Source organism: Podarcis cretensis (assembly GCF_951804945.1).
Source record: "Podarcis cretensis genome assembly, chromosome: 2".
Taxonomy (NCBI): Eukaryota; Metazoa; Chordata; class Lepidosauria; order Squamata; family Lacertidae; genus Podarcis; species Podarcis cretensis.
The window spans coordinates 43937717-43958187 of record NC_137171.1 but is presented as its reverse complement, the minus strand read 5'-3'; the positions used below and the strand labels follow the sequence as shown (position 1 = coordinate 43958187).

General features: G+C 49.9%; 1 protein-coding gene and 1 long non-coding RNA gene across 8 annotated transcripts; one reads left to right on the top strand and one right to left on the bottom strand.

Annotated features, from left to right (window-relative positions):
• Positions 1-281: 281 nt before the first annotated feature.
• On the bottom strand, positions 282-1748 carry LOC307211280. Its single transcript, XR_013836366.1, has 2 exons — positions 1628-1748; positions 282-903 (listed from the first exon to the last, which is right to left on the bottom strand). It is a non-coding gene; the product is annotated as an uncharacterized lncRNA (long non-coding RNA).
• On the top strand, positions 901-18389 carry PRR36 (proline rich 36). 7 transcript variants are annotated; one of them, XM_079967762.1, is made up of 6 exons: positions 901-1569; positions 7262-7766; positions 8284-8365; positions 9905-10071; positions 11185-13893; positions 16055-18388. In XM_079967762.1, the coding sequence occupies exons 2-6, from the start codon at positions 7346-7348 to the stop codon at positions 16465-16467; spliced, it is 3792 nt and encodes a 1263-aa protein (XP_079823888.1). In that variant the 5' UTR covers positions 901-1569; positions 7262-7345; the 3' UTR covers positions 16468-18388. The 7 variants fall into 7 exon arrangements, with proteins under 7 accessions (XP_079823888.1, XP_079823891.1, XP_079823892.1 ...); XM_079967765.1 differs by lacking the exon at positions 901-1569 and adding an exon at positions 1708-1870 and having other exon boundaries at positions 9905-9987; positions 16055-18389; XM_079967766.1 differs by lacking the exon at positions 901-1569 and adding an exon at positions 1711-1870 and having other exon boundaries at positions 8284-8338; positions 9905-9987.
• The last annotated feature ends 2082 nt before the right edge of the window (positions 18390-20471 follow it).

The window sequence follows — 20471 nt, the reverse complement described above, 5'->3', positions numbered from 1 at the left end:
TTAGTTTGTCCACCATCAGTGAAGAAGGCCCTAAGGCAAGTTGTAGGTCTGAGCAAACATGAAAGAAAGATCCTGGACATGGGGGTGGACAGTGCTAGATAATATAGTGCTATATTAAGTGTTGCGTTTTCAGCTGATTTTGGAAAGCAGCCCTCAGAAGTAGCATGATGTAAAATACAGCAGGGTGTGTAAGCCACTTGGACTCTGCTGCCACAAAGCACATAGGCTGATGACATGTTGATTAAAAGCAAAGCAAAGCAAAAAACAACAACCAGAAAAACTTGTGGCACCTTGAAGAGACTCCAATTTATTGCAGCATAAGACTTGGTGGACTAGAGCCCAGTTCATCAAACATATATTCACATATATGTCTATAGAGAAAACAATTGTGAACTGGACCAAAAGGTCATGAAATACAAGAGACCACGAGACAGAAATTCCTGATCTGAATACATAGGATTAAACTTACTGTACTCATAAATTCTAATCCAGCAATTTCACACTGGAGTCCTCGTAAAAGTTTTTGCTGTTGTTAAATGCTGTTGACTTTCAGGTCGGCAGCAGTGTGTCCTGAGAAAATGAAATATCTTCCCACTAGCTTATGCGGCCTTAAAAAAAAAATGTAAGCATTGTGCCCATTTATTCTTAACTGTGGGTCCTTGCTTATTTGTCCTATACAGACACTAGGAAGGCATTGTTGGCACAGCTGATACCATACGATATTTCAAAAAGTAAAAACCAGGACACCTCAAAAGTTGTTGAGGAAACCACCAAAATTGTTGGGCTTTTTTAAAGGAACAGTTTGGGTTGGTTCCTTTGACAAAATGTTGTGTTCAGTTGCTTTTTCTTCTAGGTCTGTCCTGTAGTAGATCACTCCAGCCTTTCCAATTTTGTCTCTTCATTCTGTGGATATTATAGTTTTTAGAACGCCTGAGGCAAATCTTTCAGATGAGATCACTGTCTGAGGAACTGGAACAAATTCTTGTTTCAGAGGGCTACAGTACAGATGATGGATGGGGAGACTGTGGCCCTCGGGAATATCCTCATGGTGCAGAAACGGGAAAGGGCAGCAGCAGGCAAGTAAAGCTGTGCAGGCCTGGCTGGTGCTCCTGTCAGTACCACTGCCAGACAGTGAGCCTGCTTGGGGATGGGGAGGGTGGGCCAGCCCGGTCTGCCAGGAGGGCCCACTAAGGGCCCCTTTGACCCAGGCAGGGCCCTGCCACCCCGGGTCGGTCCCCGCTCGAACAACTCTTTTCAGTAAAACCAGTTCACACGTTCAGGTCAGGAGGGGGATATATCCGCGCACGTGTGAACCAGCCCCGTGTGTCCTCTTCTAACAGTAGCAGGCTCGCTATCAGCGCTGCGGCAGGCGGAGGGTTAACGCTCCCCCCCCCCCCGCGGCTGAATTACTATTAACCAGCTGCCACATGGGCGGGGGCGGGGCGGGGGCCATAATAGCTGCCGGCGGCGCAGCCGAAGACACAATTGATCCGCGCAGCGCCAGCCTCTCCCCGCGAGAGTGACATCATCCCTTCCAAACCCCAACCGGCGCTGCCATTGGCTGGCCAGGTAATTGAGAGGGGCATTTCTGCTCTCCCTCCCGCCCCGCCCCTTTCCCCATGCCTACTTTGTGCGTCTCTGGCGCTGCTGCCGCCGCCGCCTCCTCCACTCCGCCTTCCTTCGCGCCCTCCGGCCACACACGCCCAGGGCAGGCGCCGCCGCCGCCGCCGGCAGCAGCACCAGCGACGCCCAGGCCAGCCGGCAGCATCCCCTGCACGGAGACAAAAGCCCCCCAGGGCTCCTTCGCCTGCTGGAGCGGCCGAGGAACGGTTGGCTCGGCTTCCCGGCGCGCCGCGAGCGAGCGAGCGAGGTAACAGCCGTCGAGGGGGCGCCGGGAGTTCCGGCGGCGGGCGGCCCCTGGCCGGAGCTTTGGGAACTGCGCGCGGAGCGGAGAGGGTCGGGGCGGCCCTCCTCTCCCCCCACGGCTGGGCAGGGCGGGTTGCTTCTCTTCTCTTCGCCCGGTTTCCCACGTGCTGGGGGGGTCAGCTTATTTGGGGGAAGCGGCGTGTGGGGCTCCGGTGCACATGGCGCCGGCAGGTGCAAAGCGGAGCGAGCGAACAGCCCTGATCTGGGGGGCGGGGCGGGGTGTTGGCTTTTTTGTTAGGCTGGGCAGTTTTTGAATGGATCCTCCCGGCCAAAGGGAAGACTGGGAGCTGGATCCCAGGCTCTGCTCTGGGCTTCGTGAAGCCTTCGGGGCAGAATCTGCTGTGTTAGCCTGTTAGCCCCGTCCGCTCTCCATCTCCGACCAACTCGTCACCCTCGGAGAGGGAAGCTGCACACTGCATTTGCTGTACCCGTTGGTGGCTATTCTTGTTGTTGCACTTTCTCTGGGTGCAGTAAGCAGGGCATTTTTTCCTTTTTTAAAAAAGGCGTGATGTGAAAGGGTTTTTCCCCAGCAAGCTGATTGAAGCGAGCTAAGGCTACAAGTGCATTAAAAGCGTCGGTACTGAAAAAGCGAGGTTTATATTATATATAAACAAACAAAAACACAAAGCCTCCATAATGTCAGGGGCCACAGGGGGAAGTGGCTCCCATCCCTAAAAAGTCTCGCATGAAACCAGGAGGGACCAATTCCTACGATGTGCAGGCCTTTTCCTTTGTTAAGGGAGGGATTTGCAGTGGTGATGAGCTACCAGCTCGTATGAACACACAGCCCCACCCTGTGCTTCTTTGTGAGAGTGAATAGGCTTTCCCTGGTATTGCTGGATGAATCCATTTAAAAGATAAAATGAAATTGAGGCTGCCTTTTTGCAGGAAAGGCAAACTGAACCAAATCTCTCTCAGCTGGTTATTGGAAGAACAAATGTCAACTATCTCACCGTTCATAGGGTCCCATGTAGTTGACAGTGGACAAAGGGGTTCCTTTCTCCCCCTCCGTCACAGTATACATTTAAAGGAGCCTGTCTCTAAAATGGAGGAAAAAAGTTTGTATTAAGGCTTTGTACTCAACAGAAATAGCCTTCCCCCCCCCCCCCGAATTAGCTCCTCTCTAGGAAAGAGGCTACCCTTCCAGGAAGAATCCCACAGGAAATAAAGTAAAAAAAATGGGGGTGGGGGAATCCAGGTGACCTAGTGACTTTTAGATGGATGGCTGAGAGATGCAGAAATGGGCTAGTCTAGAGCATAGGTTGGCAAACTAGGGGCCAGATCTGGCCCAATCGCCTTCTAAATCCAGGCTGCGGACAGTCTGGTGTGTTTTTACGTGAGTAGAATGTGTGCTTTTATTTAAAATGCATCTCTGGGTTATTTGTGGGGCATAGGAATTCGTTCATTTTTTCTAAAATATAGTCCGGCCCCCCACAAGACCTAAGGGACAGTGGACCGGCGCCCTGCTGAAAGCTTGCTGACCCCAGCTCTAGAGGAAAGGCAAAGCCTTTTTGGGATTGAGATGAATGAATAAAACCCTTTAGGGCAAGGTATATGGACCATTTGCTACTGAAAGGATGTTGCTTCAGAAGTGTGCAAAGGAAGGGCAGTGCATGAACACTGAAGGATAAGGAAAATCACTGGTGAGGTAAAGTTCTTCAGTTATAAGATGGAAATAAGTTTGGGGAGTATGCATCAAATCAGGTGAGTTTTTAAATGGGAGAGATGTCTGCTAATCTAATCACCTACCTAACCTAACAGGGACGCGGATGGCGCTGTGGGTTAAACCACAGAGCCTAGGACTTGCCGATGAGAAGGTCAGCGGTTCGAATCCCCACGACGGGGTGACCTCCCCTGCTCCTGCCAACCTAGCAGTTCAAAAGCACGTCAAAGTGCAAGTAGATAAATAGGTACTGCTCCGGCAGGAAGGTAAATGGTGTTTCCGTGCGCTGCTCTGGTTCGCCAGAAGTGGCTTAGTCATGCTGGCCTCATGACCCGGAAGCTGTACGTCGGCTCCCTCGGCCAATAAAGCGAGATGAGCGCCGCAACCCCAGAGTTGGCCATGATTGGACCTAATGGTCAGGGGTCCCTTTACCTTTACCTAACCTAACAGGAAGCAGAAGTCATGGATGATTGTGTTGGGGGGAAGATAATGGATTGGGGTAGCTAAGCAGAGGTAACTGTGTCTTTACACACTGATGCTTCTAGAGCCATCTCCCTGGTAACTTACTTTGTGTAATTAAAGCAGATCGGCAAGGTTGTAGCTGGGGAATGTAATGGCCATCTCCAAAACCAGAAGAGAAATTATAGGCTTGCTAGCAGAGCTCTTCCTCCTGGGACAATAATTGGAACAAACAAAAAAACAAAAGTGAATGGGTGACTGTTGGAATGATCTAACTCTCTTGCTTTGGGGGCAGGTGTGATGGGGGTGGAGGGGCTGCAGCTCCCTTGCACTTCTTATGGCTTCAAGGAAAGAGCAGAGGGGGGAGGGTTGAGTGTCTAATGTAGCTGGAAAGTTTGAGAGAATGTGCAGCAGCATTCAAGGGCTAGAAAAGAAGCAGGTTTTCCCATGGGCCTGCCTTGGGCTCAGATGTGGACTGAAACATATGCTTTGCAGCTTTGGGTGATGCAGAATTATAAACATGCCAGGATGTTGCGGTGGGTTATAAACAACCAAACAAGATATTTGAGACAACTGAAAGGTACTCATGGTGGGCAGTAGAAGGGTGGGGGAAAAGTGTAAATACAATTTGGGGCAGGGTGTGTGTAAGAGAGATTTCAGAGTTCAACTGTAGCATGAACAACACTTAGCTCTGCTGGGTTTTAAAATGTCAAGTTGTATTCATTAACAAAACAATATGGAAAATAAAAATTAGAGGTTGGTTATGACTTATAAGTTAAATGGCTAGCTTCTGTGATACTCCAAGGAACTGCATATGCAGTATATGCATATATAAGGGGATTTGGAGGGTACACACTTTCAGCAAGCAGAAAGTGAAACTGAAACTTGACCATGCAGGAGACAAGAAGGTCAGGAGAAACCAAAGTACAGTATTAAAACAAAATGACCTCTTAAGATAATAACAGGGTGGGAGGGCAAAAGTTTCCTATCAGAACTGTTTGGCAATAGCTGATATTGACTGGGAAGGTTATTTACATGGAGAGGTGTTGTGTCAAGTGTGACTTAAGGGGTTGGTCCCATAAAGTTCATTCTTGTTGCATTGAACAAATGTGCTTTTTGCAAATATGGTGCTGTTTGTGCATCTTTCTCTCCCACATCAAACAATGGGTTAAAAGTTAACCATTCTTTTCAGCATAGGAGTGGCTAAATGTCCTGGATGTTCAGTTAGGGCTTTAAAACAACCAGCTGAATAAGCAAATATGGGTGAAGACTCTACCCATCGCTCCCTCATTGCCTTGTGCTCTAAGAGCAGAATGGAAATGACCCTGGGAACTGCCTTTGTGATCTAATAGCTGTCAGCAGTCATTGAAGCTTTCTGCATATGGCTTCTCTAGAGTGGGCAGAAGGTAATGTGATCTGCTGGTGGACCATTGGGTGCCCTAGGATATAGGTGGAAGAGCCTCCCAAGTCAGTGGGTGACTTGAGACCTATCTAACTAAGTCAGCTCTGCCAGCTCATGGGCAGCGGGCAAAGTATTCTGTGACACTTATTGCCTGGGAAGACTGTGTAGAGGCTGCCAAGGGCCAGTTAGTCTTTTACTTCCTGCACAGGAAAATAGATCATTGGTAGTGTCAACTTTGGACCACGTGGCTTGGCAGCCCTCCCCTTGTCTTCTGCCCTCTCCCCTGGAAAGGAGTGCTATCATTTGTAGCCTCTGCAGCCACAGTTCATCACACTTCTGCTCATGTGCAAAATTACCACTGGCAACAAGGCTTGGTTGGTCCCAAACCTGCTGTGCAAACTGCATCAGGTGCACCCAAGGTTCTCATAAGGGGAACTCTCCTGACCTGGTGCCCTCCAGTTGCTTTCGGCTTCAGCTAGCGTGATGTGCTGGCAGGGGTTGATTTGTTGGCGGAGGCTGCTCTCGTCAAATCAGCCCAAGATTCAGTGCATGGCAGTTGGATTAGGCCTTCAGCTCTTTTGTATGCTACGTGCCAATCCTGGATAATCAATGTGGATAAACCTTGCATTTTAAATAGGCTCCAAGCAAGTGTGTGTAAGAGTGAGGCATTTTCTGAAACAAATTTGAATCTTCTGTTTTGCTGTTCACCTTGTCTCAGAGGCACTTCAACTTTCCCTGTAAAGTTTTGAGTCTCTCCTCAGTTTAGAGGCAGGAATTGAACTGTCTTCAACAAATCCCTTAAAAAAACAAACCCACCCTCCAATGCCAAGACATGTTTAAAATAACTTCCTCTCTTTGGTCATACTGAAAAGGGTTTCGATAGGAGATCTAATTATCTAATAGTATGGCTCTGAGCTGCCTTGGTTTTGCGGCGTAGGATTTATTGTTGAATATAAATTTCAGCTACAGTAGTGGTTGTAAATTTTGTAGTGATCTTTTAAATGCCTTGACAGTCCATTGGATGCCATCTGGGAAGGGTCCTCCTTTCAAGTTATACTCTGTCTTGGCCTGTCCCTGCCAGCTACTCTTCCACTGATAAGTCAGTTGGGGAGGCATAGGGAGCAGAGCATGGTGAGGAATATCAGGTTCTGCTTCTGCTGGTGGATTTGGTTTTCTTTCTCACCACATCCCCCAAGCTTGACTGCTCTGTGGTTTAGATGGAACACTTTTTCTTCTTTTCTTTTTTTGCTGGGAGTGACGGATCCCTTGTTGCAAAGTAGACAGCTAAAATAGTTGCCAGCCATGGGGAAATGCTGCTCTCTGGGTGGCAATGTTCCTGATTTGTCAATTTGCTCTACAAAGGGGACTGCACAGTGGCAGAAATAGGGCCAATCTAATGAACAACACAACATTGGCCTTGTGACTCTAAGGTGGATCATAGCAACGCAACTGTTGCTTGACTGATCTGACTTACCAGTAAGACAAGGCAGCTGCCACTATGACTTGGGCATCCCTAGAAAATTAGTTTCGTACTGCGTGGATTTTCATGCTTTTCCTTGCAGTCCACCAACGTAGAATCCACCTCTCTGAAAGCTTTTGGCAACAAGCTGCAGATAGCTTCACGTGACTAGATGGCCACATAAGAATGCTTTTGTTTATATAGTCAGTGCTGGCTTTTTGCATCCGAAGCAGCTAGGTTCAACTTGCTGAACTAACGGGATGTGAGAGTCATCTGCAATACTACTCACAATCCCTGCAGAGCTTCATTGGGGTGGGGTTCCACACAAAGTGTTGGTGGTCCTCTTTTTCAGGTCGCAGGTGAAAACGGAGCCCTGCACCTGGCCTAGCGGTTCAGAGAGCTACAGACAGCCTGCCCAGTGCCAGTTGGTGTGAAGATGGATGACAATGGCGCTGCTAGCGGAGACCCAGCTCCACGGCTGAATGGCGTGGCAACGGCCAGTAAAGGAGCCCGGGCTGCCTGTCCACCTGCAGCAAAGCAAACACCCAGCAGGAGCCCTCGGGCTCCAGTGCAGGTCCCTGGCAGGAAGCAGCCAGGAGCCACTACAAGTCGTCCTCCTACAGTTCCTTGCGGCGCCCCCAGAATGCTCAGCAATGGAGCAGCCAGGAAGCCCCCCGTGTTGCAGACGAAGCAGCCAGTGGCCAAGGCCAGTGCTGCCACCAACTTGTCTGCTAAGGGGGCAGTGAAAAAGGTCATGGGGGACAGACCCAGCGGGCCAAAGACTTCAGAAAGGATCGGTCAGGAGAAGGAGGTACAGCAGAAACCCACAAAAGTGGAAACGCAGGTGACGGCTTCAGGTATGGATTGCCAGCCTAACTCTTCAGCAGGGGGTTATTAAAGCTGTGCTAAGCCCCTTAAGACATTGCATGGCACCTTTGAGGCTTGTTCCTAGACATACTTGTCTAAAGAAGGCTGTGATCTGGGCCAGGTTCTCTCAAACACAGCTTAACTCAATGGTAACTTCCCATATACCCTCCCTCCCCAAATTGTGCCAAATTTTGGGAACAACATGGAACTATGCGGCTAACTGAAGGGTCCTTCCTCCCTGCCCCCACCTAAAACCCCCTAGTAATCCCTCCCCCCCCCCCAGGTTTCCACTTGTATACCTTGCAAATATGTGCACAGGCCTGGCTGTGATAATCACTCACCATATACTCAAACCTGGTAGAGAAATGAGGTTCCAGGAGCCTTCCCTGTTCTGCTGGCGACCTGATAGCTCTTTCATGCTTATCCAGCTAGGGTCTTCTGATAGTTTGTTCTGTGCTTTAATCAGCTGTTTGCTTAAGGCAAGTATCTTCTTTGCTCTTTCTGTAGCACCAAAGGCAACTTCCATGAAAGTCAAGAAACCTGAACAGACAAAGCCCCCCAGGTATGGAACGGAGGAGCGCAGGGAGCTGTGAGTCAGACCGCTAGTCCATTCACCTCAGCATTGCCAACACTGACTGGCAGCATCAGTTCAGGGTCGCAGGGAGGGATCTTTTCCAGCCCTGCCTGGAGATGCTGGGTATGGTACCTAATACAGTACGTGCAAAGCATGTACTTCTGTCCCAGAGGCAGTCCTAGGAGGCAGGCCAGGCTGAGAGGGTGACTGACCTGAGTCCAGCACTGTCCATGGGCACCACAGTAGCTATTTGTCATCCTAGTGCAGGTGTGGGCAACCTTTGGCCCTCTGGACGTTGCTGAACTACAACTCCCACCATCCCTGACCGTTGGCCATGCTCGCTGGGCCTGATGGGAGTTGTAGTTCAGCAACACTGAAGGGCCCAAAGGACTCGTGTCCTAGTGAGTGGATGCAGCCCTGCTTCTGTTAGAAGGAAGTAAGAGAACTGAGGTGCAGAGGACAGTGGGATGTGGGTCTGTAAAGTGATGAGTGATTGGCGGGGGGGGCTGCCAGCTTCTTGAACACCACCATAGCAACGACAAAAAACGTGCACCTCCCACTTAACGATGCATCCCATAGATGACCACATGTACTGTTTTTGTGGATCTGCTGTGAGTCCTACCTCTGCAGTCTCTGAATAGGGTGCACTTAGTAACAGTGCTGCACCTGAACCAACTCGACCGAAGTGTAGTTTCCATTCTGATTAAGGAAAATGTGGCCCACAATCGCCTTGTGTACAGTGCTTCCCCCACTGCACACTGGAGCAGGCAGTTCTCTGCTAAAAGCAATGGTTACTGAAGCAGTATTTTGAACTGTGCTGGCAAGTACTGCAGAGGCTGCCCTGCCTAGAGTAAATACCAGTTTTGGTGATGTGCCACACTTTACAAAAAAGGAATCAGTTTAATCATCTTCACTCTGCCACCTCTTCAGAAATGAGTGGTCCTCTTAAGGCAAATCTACAGGCAGAATTTTGCCCCATCGACTTCCTTTGGGGCAGTCTGTATGGTGTACCAGAAAGAAAGCAGTGGGCAGAGAATAGCAGTTGTAGAGGTAAATTTACCTACTTTTAATTTGCTTTTATGCATTTCCTCTTTTAATCTTGGAAATGCCTGGAGGCAAGGCCTGGAGAGTCGGGGGTGGGGATATTCTCCAGGAAGGTTCTGCGTTTCCCCAGGGCTCTGATTTGCATGTTGTAAACAAGTGGAGGAATGGGAAGCACAGCTAATTTTATGTTTCCTCTCCTCCCCCCCCCCCCCGCCCCACTTGCTTTGAGGATCTGAAGCTGCTTCAGGCCCAAGGAGCGGCTAGAACGGAAGAAGTGATCTGATTTTTGTAATCTATTTTTTATAGCTTTCTCACTGGAACACTTCTCTTGACGGCTGGCATTTGTCAGGGATAACCTTGCCACTCTAGTCACAGCTAATTGCCAAAGACTTGGAAGTGCTGGCATTTGTGCCAACGCACCAGCATGCTGGCACCAATGGCCTCTGTGAGTTCGAAAGGCTTGAGCTACAGTCTCTCTCCCCTGCATAATCTTGTTGCTTTCTGTTTCAGAACTTGGTTGCCAGGGACCAAGAATTCAACTGCATCAGCCCTAAACAGACCACCAGCCAATAGCACCGCAGCCAACGGCAAAGGTGTGGGGAAACCTAAGCAGGCAGTGCCAGCTGCTGGTCAAGCTGTAGTAGCGCAGCAGAAAAGCAGTCCGGCTACACAAAGAGGTATATGTGAAGATATGTAGGTCCTATGTGGCTTATGGGAAGCCTTCCATAGCATAATGCAGAAAGGGAAAAGTTCCACTTTCTGTGGAATCTTGGACATGTATAGTTGGGGGGTAACAAGGAATTGAGGAAATCTTCACAAGAGTACACAGCATATATGCATCTCATGAAGTGGGCTCAAGTCTATGGGCTTTTCCACACTTCCCCTTGTCCTGCTTTGTTAACCCGGGGGAAACCCCTCTTTAGCGCTGTCGGTGCAAACAGCAATCAGGTTTTCTTCAGATTGCTATTTGTTCCTATTCCAAGCTAAAGAGGGGAAACTGCTCAGACCCATGCTTTCTAGGCATGGGACAAGTAGGCATCATCACTTTTGCTGCATCAGACTAACACAGCTTCCCCTCTGGAAATTGAGACCATTTATATAGCACTTCTATACACCCGCGTAACAGTATCTAGTTTCAATCCTCTGAAGATAGGTTGGCATTTCCATGTTGCATGCCTCCAGCTGAAAGCTGCTTGCTGAAGCCCACCTAGTGAGTTCATAGCAGAAGTGATATTTTAGTTAGGGGCTTTCTGAGAGTGAGAGCTGCCACCTTAGTTGGGGGACTATACATTCCACCGGCCTTCCTCAACCTGGTGCCCTCCAGAGGTTGTTGCACTTCAACTCCCATTGGCACTAGGCAGCACAACCAGTGATCCAACACGGTGGGAGTTGCAGTTCAACATCAGATGGGCACTAGGTTGGGGAATCCTGCATTGCATATCTGCATTAAACTATAGCTAATGGTGCCTTATTTCAAAGGGGGTTTGAGGTGACCCAAATTCTGGCTCCATAAGGCAAGGGATGCAGCAGTTGGAGATCCCTTTAGGGTAGGGAGTGGTGCATAGCGAAGCATTGCTAGTGATGGTACTGTGGCTTTTATGTTGTTTGGTATGAAACCAGTTGGCAGGTATAAAATGGGTAAATGTTTATGGCTTTGGAGCAGAATTGCAGCTGCCATGAGAATCAGACCTTCGGCTGCTTAAATCTTCCAGCATGCATTGACGCATGTTGTGAGAGGCTCAGCTTTGGCAATCACTGCAATGGACTTAAAATACTATTTCTCATTCCAGATGCTTCCAGAGCTGTCGCGACCTCAAAGGCCAAGCCTTCAAGATCAAACCCTGCTGTGAAGATGCCGCCTGCCCCCTCCAGGCACCCCAAACTCCCAAGCTCCAAATCTCAGTCCGAGCAAAACCTCGGGCAAAGGAATGCGGCCGCCCTTCCGAATACCAAGCTTTCCTCGAAGAAGTTCTCGGAGTCCACTAAGCCCAGAACTCCTGCCAAGGCGGCTGGTGGGACTTTGCATCCGCCCACGCCACAAAGAGCGGCTGCCTCTGCTTCCAAGGCTTCTCCTGCCGGGGGCAGTCCAGGCAAGAAGCCCCCCAAGAAAGATGCCCTTCCTAGCCAAGAGCAGGCCCCCTCTCCAAAGAAGGTCCAGAAGGCCAAGGAAGGGCATGCCATGGTGGTCACTGGTGAAGCAGAAAGCATCTCCATAGAGGAGGCAGGGCCCATAGAGCAATTAGACCCTGCAGCAGAGGTAGAGACTGTTTCCTTGCTAGACTCCCAAGAGGCAGTGTCTGAGACCTTCAGGGTGGAAGCAGTGGCGACTGAGCAGTTGGAGCCAGGGGGCTTGGAAGGGGAAGACTGGGCTGCATATCCCAGCATGAAAGTGCTAACTCCAGCCGCTCTTGAGGCACCCCTGTCCTCGCTTGATCAGGAAGATGTGACGGTCTCTTCCACTCCCACCGAGACGCATCCAGCGGTCCTTGTGGCGCCTCTGGCTTCGTCTAGCCCACAAGATGTGACGGTCTCTTCCTCTCCCACTGAGACGCATCCAGCAGTCCTCGAGGCACCTCTGGTCTCTCTGCCTCCGCAAGATGTGTATCATGACGAGATACATGATTTGGCCGCCTCTGAGGTCCTGAATGTCCCTGGTGGCGAAATACTGGGCTTGCAGGCAGCTTGCACTTACGAACCATCCCTTCCTGTTGATTCGGGGCTTGCTTCCCAAACTTCAACGCTGGAATCTTCCCAGACTAGGCAGGCAGGCACAGACTCTGAGTACTTAGAGGAGCAAGTCTTTCCGCGCCTTGATGTTCCAGTGGCTGTTGAGCAGCCGCACTTACTGCTTGAGGCAGAAGAGCCTTGTGAAGGCATAAGCCACCTCTCGTCACCTGGCACCCAGGTGTCCACTGGGGAAGGTGTCCCCATGCCAAGCTGTGTAGAAGGATTTCATTCTCCCAGGTCCTTGGTTTCAGATTTTGGGTTGCTTGAAGAGGCCCAAACTGCCAAACCTCTGGCACAGACAGCAGAAGCCCCAGAGGTGTCTGTCCTCACAGCGGAGCAGCCCTCCTCGTTCAGCCAGGCAAGTCCTCCCCCGGAAACTATGGCAGAGCCTTGGGCAGCCGAACATGAAGTGGATGAGGTCCTAAGCCTGCCTCGTAGCCCAGAGGTGGAGCGGCAGGTGGACAGGGCCCCACTGGAGGCAGAGACTGAGAGGCTGAGGAGAAGCCCGCTAGAGCTTGCAGCTGAATGTGGTGACGTAACACAGGAAGTGGTCACTTCTCCACAGGCTCCACACACAGCTGCCATTTATACTGAAGATGAACTCCTGCAGTCTCCGCATGCAGCAGAACCTTCTGTAATTGGTGAGTTTGTTCAGGACCAGGCCCCAGTCTCTCTCCAGACCCCTGAAAGCTTGCTTCCCACAGAATTTGTTGGAGAGCCTTCTGTAGCCCACACCGACCCGTGCAGTTGTTTGGGTGGACACCCCGCAGTTGGAGGCCCTGTGGATGATGGTGGTGGTGATGATCCATTGCTCCTGGAAATGTGTGTGGGTAACCTGAACCAAGAGGAGGCTCCTGCGGGGGAAGCTCCAGGCTTCTGGCCCCATCTCTCAGGGGAGCTCTCTCCGAGCGGTGTGGCTCAGGTGTTGGTGCACAAACCCCAGACCCTGCCCCTGAAGAGCCTTGAGCTGCTGCAGGAGCCTCCCGCCCAGCTCCCCGAGCTCCCAGACTTGCTGCTGAGTAGCACAGTGCTGACCACGAGCCCGTCTCCGGAGAGGGGAGGCTCCTCTTCAAAGTCCAGCACTTTAAGTGGACCCGATTTGGCAGGCAAGAGCAGCAGCGAGACCAGCACCCCCGAGGAACTGCTGGACTATGACAGCAGCTCCGGGGTGGAGTCCAAGTCGGAGGAGAAACTGGAGCAGACCTGCCACCAGCTCCTGAGCCCCCTGGAGGACCTGCCCGGCGAGCTGGACCTGGGCATCCACATGGAGAAGGGAGACGATGAGGCGGAGACCCTGCCTGCTGACGAAGTCCTTGGCGACCCGCCCACTGAGCCCACCGTGTCCTCCGAGGAGGAAGCCGAGCTGGACGCTGATCTCCTGAAGGACCCGGGCTTCGCCAAAACAGCCGTGTGCCTGTCGACTTCTTTCCCGGGCAAGCCGTCCTTGCCCCACTCCGTGGAGGAGTCTGACGAGCCGGGCTCCGGCGACGCTGGCACTGAGACCCCGGCCTCCACCAACTCTGCCGCCTCTTGCGACGTCTTTGGCGCCTTCCACCTCCACTCCACCGACAGCTGTGGGAAGAGCCCCGGCCTCTCTTCCCTCGAGAGCGAAGAGGGCAGCAAGGACCAGCTCCCCAAAGAGACCGGCAGCAAGGCCCCCGTGGATTGGGAGCAGCATTCCTTGCAGGCCTCGCCAGCTCCCCAGAAGACGCCTGGAGGGCAGGGGGAAGAGTCATCCCAGCCTTCCGCTGCCACTTATAGCTTGGCTGCAGGTAACGTATAGAGGAAACCTGCCTTGTCTGTGTCAAAAGTGCCAACCTGTGGTATCTCAATGTGCAATAGTACCCTGTAGGGAAGGAAGACGGCCCCTCTCCTTCCATGTGCACCTGTTCCATCTGTGTTTCTAGCCAAACAGGCATACTTTTTTTTGTCTCTTTGTGTTTGATACCTCTCCCCCCCCCCAAATCTCGACAACCCCTTTTCTTCGCGGGAAACTGTGTGTATTTTAGCGTGTTTTCTGAGAAGGGTAAACTTCTTAGTCTTGATATGTTGAATAAAGCATCACTTTGTCTATCTGATCTGGCCTGTCTTGTTTTTCCAGGAGATCTGTTCCCTACCATTTTGAGGTGGGGGGGTTGGGGGCTTGGAGAGAGTGGAGAGCCCTAACTGAACGCGGCTGTAAGTGGCTTTGCTTCCGAGATCTCGCCAGGGACAGTCCACGTATTTTTCAAAGTTGCTCAGGTGTTAGGGACGCAGTGTGGAGCCCTGTCATTGAGAGCTGCCTCTTGTGTGCTCAAGTAGCCCAGAAACCTTGGTTGGTTTTGCACATGAACTGGGGCAAATCTGACTGGCATATTGGCAGCAGTGAATCATGGGAATATTTTGCAGAGCTGGGTAGAATTTTAATCCATCAAGGTCAATACACTTTCCTAGCCTTGTTCAGCAGCCCTTGAGCCTAGTAGTTGCTTCCTAGTGACCCTGGAGCCTCCCTGTTCCTTGAAGGTTATTTTCCTTTATGGGATCCCATCACTGTTTGCTTCTCTCTCATGAACTGGATGAAGCCCTGCCAAAAAAAGGCTCTGCAGAGCATTTGGTGGGTAGGGGTTATACTTATGGCAATCTTCAGACTAGTCTTGCAGGCAGCTCCCCTAAAGTGAGTCTCACCTTATCAAATATAAGAGGAATTGAAATTTGAGCAGGCCTCTTCTAATGCAGCTAGCAGGGAGGAGAGCTTTCTAGAAATGGGACTGAATACCATGGAAGAGGGAAAAACCCACTCTGCTGCTCCAGAGGCCTGGACTAGACCTAAGGCTTAAGTAACAGGAGAAACCTGTTGATGGCAAGGACCAGTTAGGCAGCTAACCCAATTATCTAGGGGGATGGAGGTCTTTGAGCAGAAGCTAGGCAGCCCTCTGCTGGAGATGTTTTAGCTCAGAAATTCCAGCATCAAGCAGGGGATTCTATGGTCCATGAGGACCCACCCCCCCACTATAGTCCTATGAAGTTGGCTAAGGCAACTGATCTAGGCAAACCAGCTTTGTTATAGTTGTAATCTTGGAATATGATACCTTAACCTTGTGACCTTCCGTAGGGTGGTAGGAAGAGCATAGGTTGATCTCTTTAGAAGCGATAGGTGTAGTGAAATGGGGGAGTGTTCAAACTAATTGCCATTCTAGAGGGAGCAAAATATGTTGAAATCCTACTGGACTAAGCAAGGTCACATGCCAAAAGATACTGTACTTGGGTCCCCAGTAAGAATGATTGGGTGTTCTGTTTTGTCAAAAGAGAATGGCAGAGCTGACTGGCAACTTAACTACAACTTCCTTGATGGATACATCTTTCTGCTGCTGGTTGGCTTTTTAAGTAAAATGGTAAACCAGGACTCGCGAAAGTATAGACGCTGTTGAGAAGAAATAACTCTGATTTAAGAACTAGCTTAAGTTTTATAAAGCCAATGAAGTTCTTAAGAATTAATTGCCCACCTGCCCAACCTGTCATCTTGAGAAACTTGGGAGTGGCTGTCTGACAGGGACCATGAGTGAATGGGGAGTTGCTTGGGAATCCCAAAAGGCAACCCTAGCCAGGTCCCCATGCAGTTCCTACAGCTGTTGTATGTCCATTAAGCTGGCCCCATATCTGGATGGGACAATACTAGAGGGAGACAAAGTAGGGGACCTGAACAAAAGGGTTCTGCACAGCCCAGGCATTGCAGTGGTGGTGGGTTCAGTCAATAGATAACGGCAACCTTTGAAGGCAGCTCTTGCCAGACTGAGAAGCATCTCAGGTTTTCTTTTTAAAAAGAAAGAAGTAAACCCAGGCTCTCTTCCCCTGCTCTCCTGTTGTGTTCTTCTTGTCTGTTACTTCCTCTTTGTTCGTCACCACCCCACCTTGAGGGCCACTCTTTCCAACCCAAGCTCCTTGCCCTGTTTGTAGGTGACAATGGGGCTGGCCTGCCCTTCCCCTGGGGACCCTGTCCGTCAGAGATCCTCTCCACTATCTATGAAGTGGAAAGTGGCGCTGAGACTCCTGGCCCGGAGGAAGAGGACGGGAGCCGCCATTTGCGCGCTGCGTCCCGAGACCAGGCTCTCCACCTAGGAAGCATCCAGGCCACAATGGTGCAGCAGCTGATCAGCCGGACACTGCTCTTCTCAGCGGAGGCCCCTTCCGGGGCAGCTGGTGGGAAGGGGGCGCTGAGCAGCGAAGCAGAGATTGGCAAGTGGACCGAACTGATCTCTCCTCTGGATGAATCGCGCGCCAGCATCACTTCTGTGACGAGCTTCTCCCCAGAGGACATGTCATCCCCGCACGGGGACTGGACTGTGGTGGAGGTGGAGACCTTCCACTGAATTTGTTTCCTTGGAAATGGAAAGTTTCCCTTGGGCATTTTGACTTGTTTCCCCACAACACCCTTCCCCTTAGGTACGATCCAGCCGTTCCTGTAGAGACTTCAGAACCTAGTGTTAGCCAACTGCGGGGGTGTTCCTCCTCCCCTTCTGATCTCTTGGGCAGCTAATGAGAAACACTATCTGAGATGATTGCTCTATTGGCTTTTACTGTAGCTTAGCCACTGTTTTTGCCACTTGCCAGAAAGTGCAAATTCACTTTTGAGCTGCTTTTAGCTCATTGGACCCCCTCTACATTTTGTTTGGGTTTTCAGTGATATGGGGCAGCTTCTACACTTGAGATAGGCCTGTGCAACTTCGCCTGGTAAGTGCTGGGGGGGGGAGACCACACCCCTCTGCTTTTGGTTGACATAGCAATACTTTCTCTACTTGCCTGGGGGCTTCCCCCAGCCATAGATAAGCAACTGTCTGATACAGCTACTGATGTGGCCTTGGAGTTCCACATGGATTTATTGGCAATTAATGGCTACAAAGGCTGGCAGACGTTTTCTAGGTTGGCAGAAAGTGTTCACGTGCCTCATTTCTCATAGCTGACTACAGATACAGGGAACCCTTCTAAAGCAAACTGCTTGCTCTTGGGAGAAAGGCATTTCTACCTCTTTCCCCTGAAAGAGCAACACATGAAATTGCCCCTCCAATGACATAAGGGGGGGGGAGCATCTACAAGTGAGGAGGAACTGCTCTGTCTTTAGGCATTTCTGTACTTTTCAGGAGCGGGTCATGCCCCAAGTTTCAAAGTGTGTGTGTTTGGTGGGAGGGCTTGTGCTGGTATGTGGTTTGCCATCTTAAGTGCCCATCAACTTGGTTTTTTTTACATAGACATCTGTACCCTGTCCAGGGGAAAGGATAATGAGAATCTCTTTGGGAATTGTTTGGTACAGGGTGTCTTCTTCCTGGGAGCTTGAACCCAAAGTTCAGCAGTATAGAGAAGTGGACAAGATTGCAATGCCAATGCCTGTGCTATCCTGTCTCTCAATATTGGCACAACAGTAGCAACCTGCAGGTTTCCTATGGTGCTTTGCCATGCCCAGGGATTTCCTTTCTTTGATGATGGACAAATGCAATTGACACTTTTTACTGTGGGACTCTGCTGTAACAGACTTTAATGGCGATGAAACACTGCATCTTTTTTTTTTTCTAGTAAAGGCCTAGCATTTGCTGGTATTAAGTGGGACAAAATTACCGCCTTTACCCCACATGCCAGTTGTGGGACACCCATGTCCCATCACAGGGATTTAAAGAATAAAAAAAATTCTCCTTCACCTCCGCATACTTGGGCACGTAGCACAGGACCACTTGCTAGAGAAACTCTTGAGCAGTGCAGAGGTAGAGATGCCTTTGACGCGTTACTTTCCTCCATTTCTGCCTGCTACAATGGAGATGGCAGAATTTAGGATTCTTGAGTCAATTACCTTGAGAGATTAGTGCTGCTTGGGAAATGTTACATGAGATGGAGAAGCTTGTTTTCTAGGTAGGGATAAGGCGCCCATGTTGGTTAGCCCTGCCTTGTGGGACTGAAAGTGCCCAGGCATTATGAATTGCTATGGCGGGAAGTAGCCCAACTGCGAAACCTATCGTCTGCATGACAATATGGTCCTTCTCTTCCATGCCTTCAGAAATGGTTTTCCTCTTGGCAACTCTTGTCCATGCAGCTACATGTGCCTTGAATGCAGGGTTTGGGGGGTATCTCTTACAACTCGATGGAACTGTAGCTTTTTGTGTAGTGATATCATTGGAAATGGAGCCTTATTAACTGTAACAAGGTGTGTGGTTTCCCGCCCCCCCTCCTGAAGTTTGCATGTGTGTGACTGCTTTTGTAATGTAGCACATTGTTGGTGATAAATTATGAGAGATTTTTCTTAGTTTCTTAAAATAAAGATGAACTTGAGTTTCCGCTGTTGTGTCCATGTTTCAAAATGGGGGGGGGGGGCTTATATGTTCAGGATGTAATATATTTATTTCCTCAAAATAGGTTTCAGTTCTAATACAATTTTGCGCTTGTGGTGAATTGCTTTCTTCATCTTCCCTAAAACTCTTTCCCTAGCAACTTCACCTTAATATTGGTGCCTAGACTGGTTCCTTGGATGACATGCTGCAATGCAGTTCCATATCAGGCCTGAATCCTGTATCCAGCTCCAAATTCTACATTTGCAGTGTACATTTAAAAGACTTGCATATACTGGACAATGGTTTGGGGTCCTGCATTATGGGTACAAATTGCTTCAAAATTAGGTACCAATTCAGGCCTGGATAAGAGATTTAACCATTTGAACTGCTAGCTCTGTACTCTTCGCCTACCCTTATGAAGCATGGGACAGGTGGCATCTTCCTTCTGTTAATGGAACGCTCTATTATTGTAACCACAACAAAATTGGTTGTCGGTAATGATGGTTAGCCGGTTCTTCTGTGTGCTCAAGTAAAACTACAAAGTAGAAGCTGCTGGCACAGTTCTGCTGTGTCTATTATGTCATCAAAAGGATATGGATAGGCTTTAAAAGATGCAGTCTGCACACAGTGGGCAACACCAATACATTCATCTCTAGCCCCTGTACCTTAAAGCTTGGCTGACAGGTGCAGCTGCAGTTTGCGTACTGAAAGAGACTTTTATTTAAGAGCTCGCAACTGTTCCTGCTGTAGTTCACAGAATGATTTGCTGTAGCAAAATGACGTAAAGGGATGCGTGTTTACCTTTTAAGTCCCAATGACTTAAGTGGCACCCTCAGGCTTTTACTCAGGAAATATTTGGTGGAAGTCAACATCACTCTTTCAGCTGTTTGGATAGAATCATTTCCCTCTCCTCCTGTGTACTATTCTTGGAGTTCTTCTGATGCACACACACCTTGCCAAAATAACCAATTTTTGGGTGTGACATGGTGTGCAGGGGCAAGCTTGTGTGGTGCTTCTGCTGAGGGGCTGGTTAGGTAAATCCCGTCCATTGAAATTTATCAACCAATCTTAGAGCACACCCATTGGAATTAATGACTGTGACTGAGTGACATGTTGGAATGGCACACTAAAGGTAAAGGTAAAGGTACCCCTGCCCGTACGGGCCAGTCTTGACAGACTCTGGGGTTGTGCGCCCATCTCACTTAAGAGGCCAGGGGCCAGCGCTGTCTGGAGACACTTCCGGGTCACGTGGCCAGCGTGACATCGCTGCTCTGGCCAGAGCCAGAGCCAGAGCAGCACACGGAAACGCCGTTTACCTTCCCGCTGGTAAGCGGTCCCTATTTATCTACTTGCACCCGGAGGTGCTTTCGAACTGCTAGGTTGGCAGGCGCTGGGCCGAGCAGCGGGAGCGCACCCCGCCGCAGGGATTCGAACCGCCGACGTTTCGATCGGCAAGCCCTAGGCGCTGAGGCTTTAACCCACAGCGCCACCTGCGCCACTAAGCGGTCTCAAAAGTGTCCTAGCAGCATATATTTTCCCTTGAGTTCCTGTGCAGATTCTCCAACCTACCTACATCCAAAGCAATATTATTAAAAATAAAAAATGCTATACCAAGTATGCAGTTCTATTTGTAAGGTGTCTATCATAGCCTGCTTTCCATAATTTGTATTTGTGCAGCTGGGCCCCCTATACCTTACCCTAAAAAAATTGGTTGTAGCAGGATTTCCCCCAGACTTAGTTCTATTTTATTTTTTTGCTTTTTTGCCATTCCCAAGACCCACACAAACTATTATTTTGTTCCAAGGAATACAGGCTTTGCCTGGGCAAGGAGTCCTGTTATGGTTGCTTGCCATGCAAAAAGTCCAGTTCAGCATCTTATAAACAGATGCAAGCTTAGTGGATTGATCAAATGGACCCTCTAATGGGAGCCAGGAGTTATTATCCTTTAAACCAAAAGCCTCTGATCTTCCCTCACCCCATTCCCATCCTCAATATGCAGTTATGTTACTGAAGTCCAGCACAAAGCGCAGCATGCAATCACTTCTAAGGAAGAACGGAAT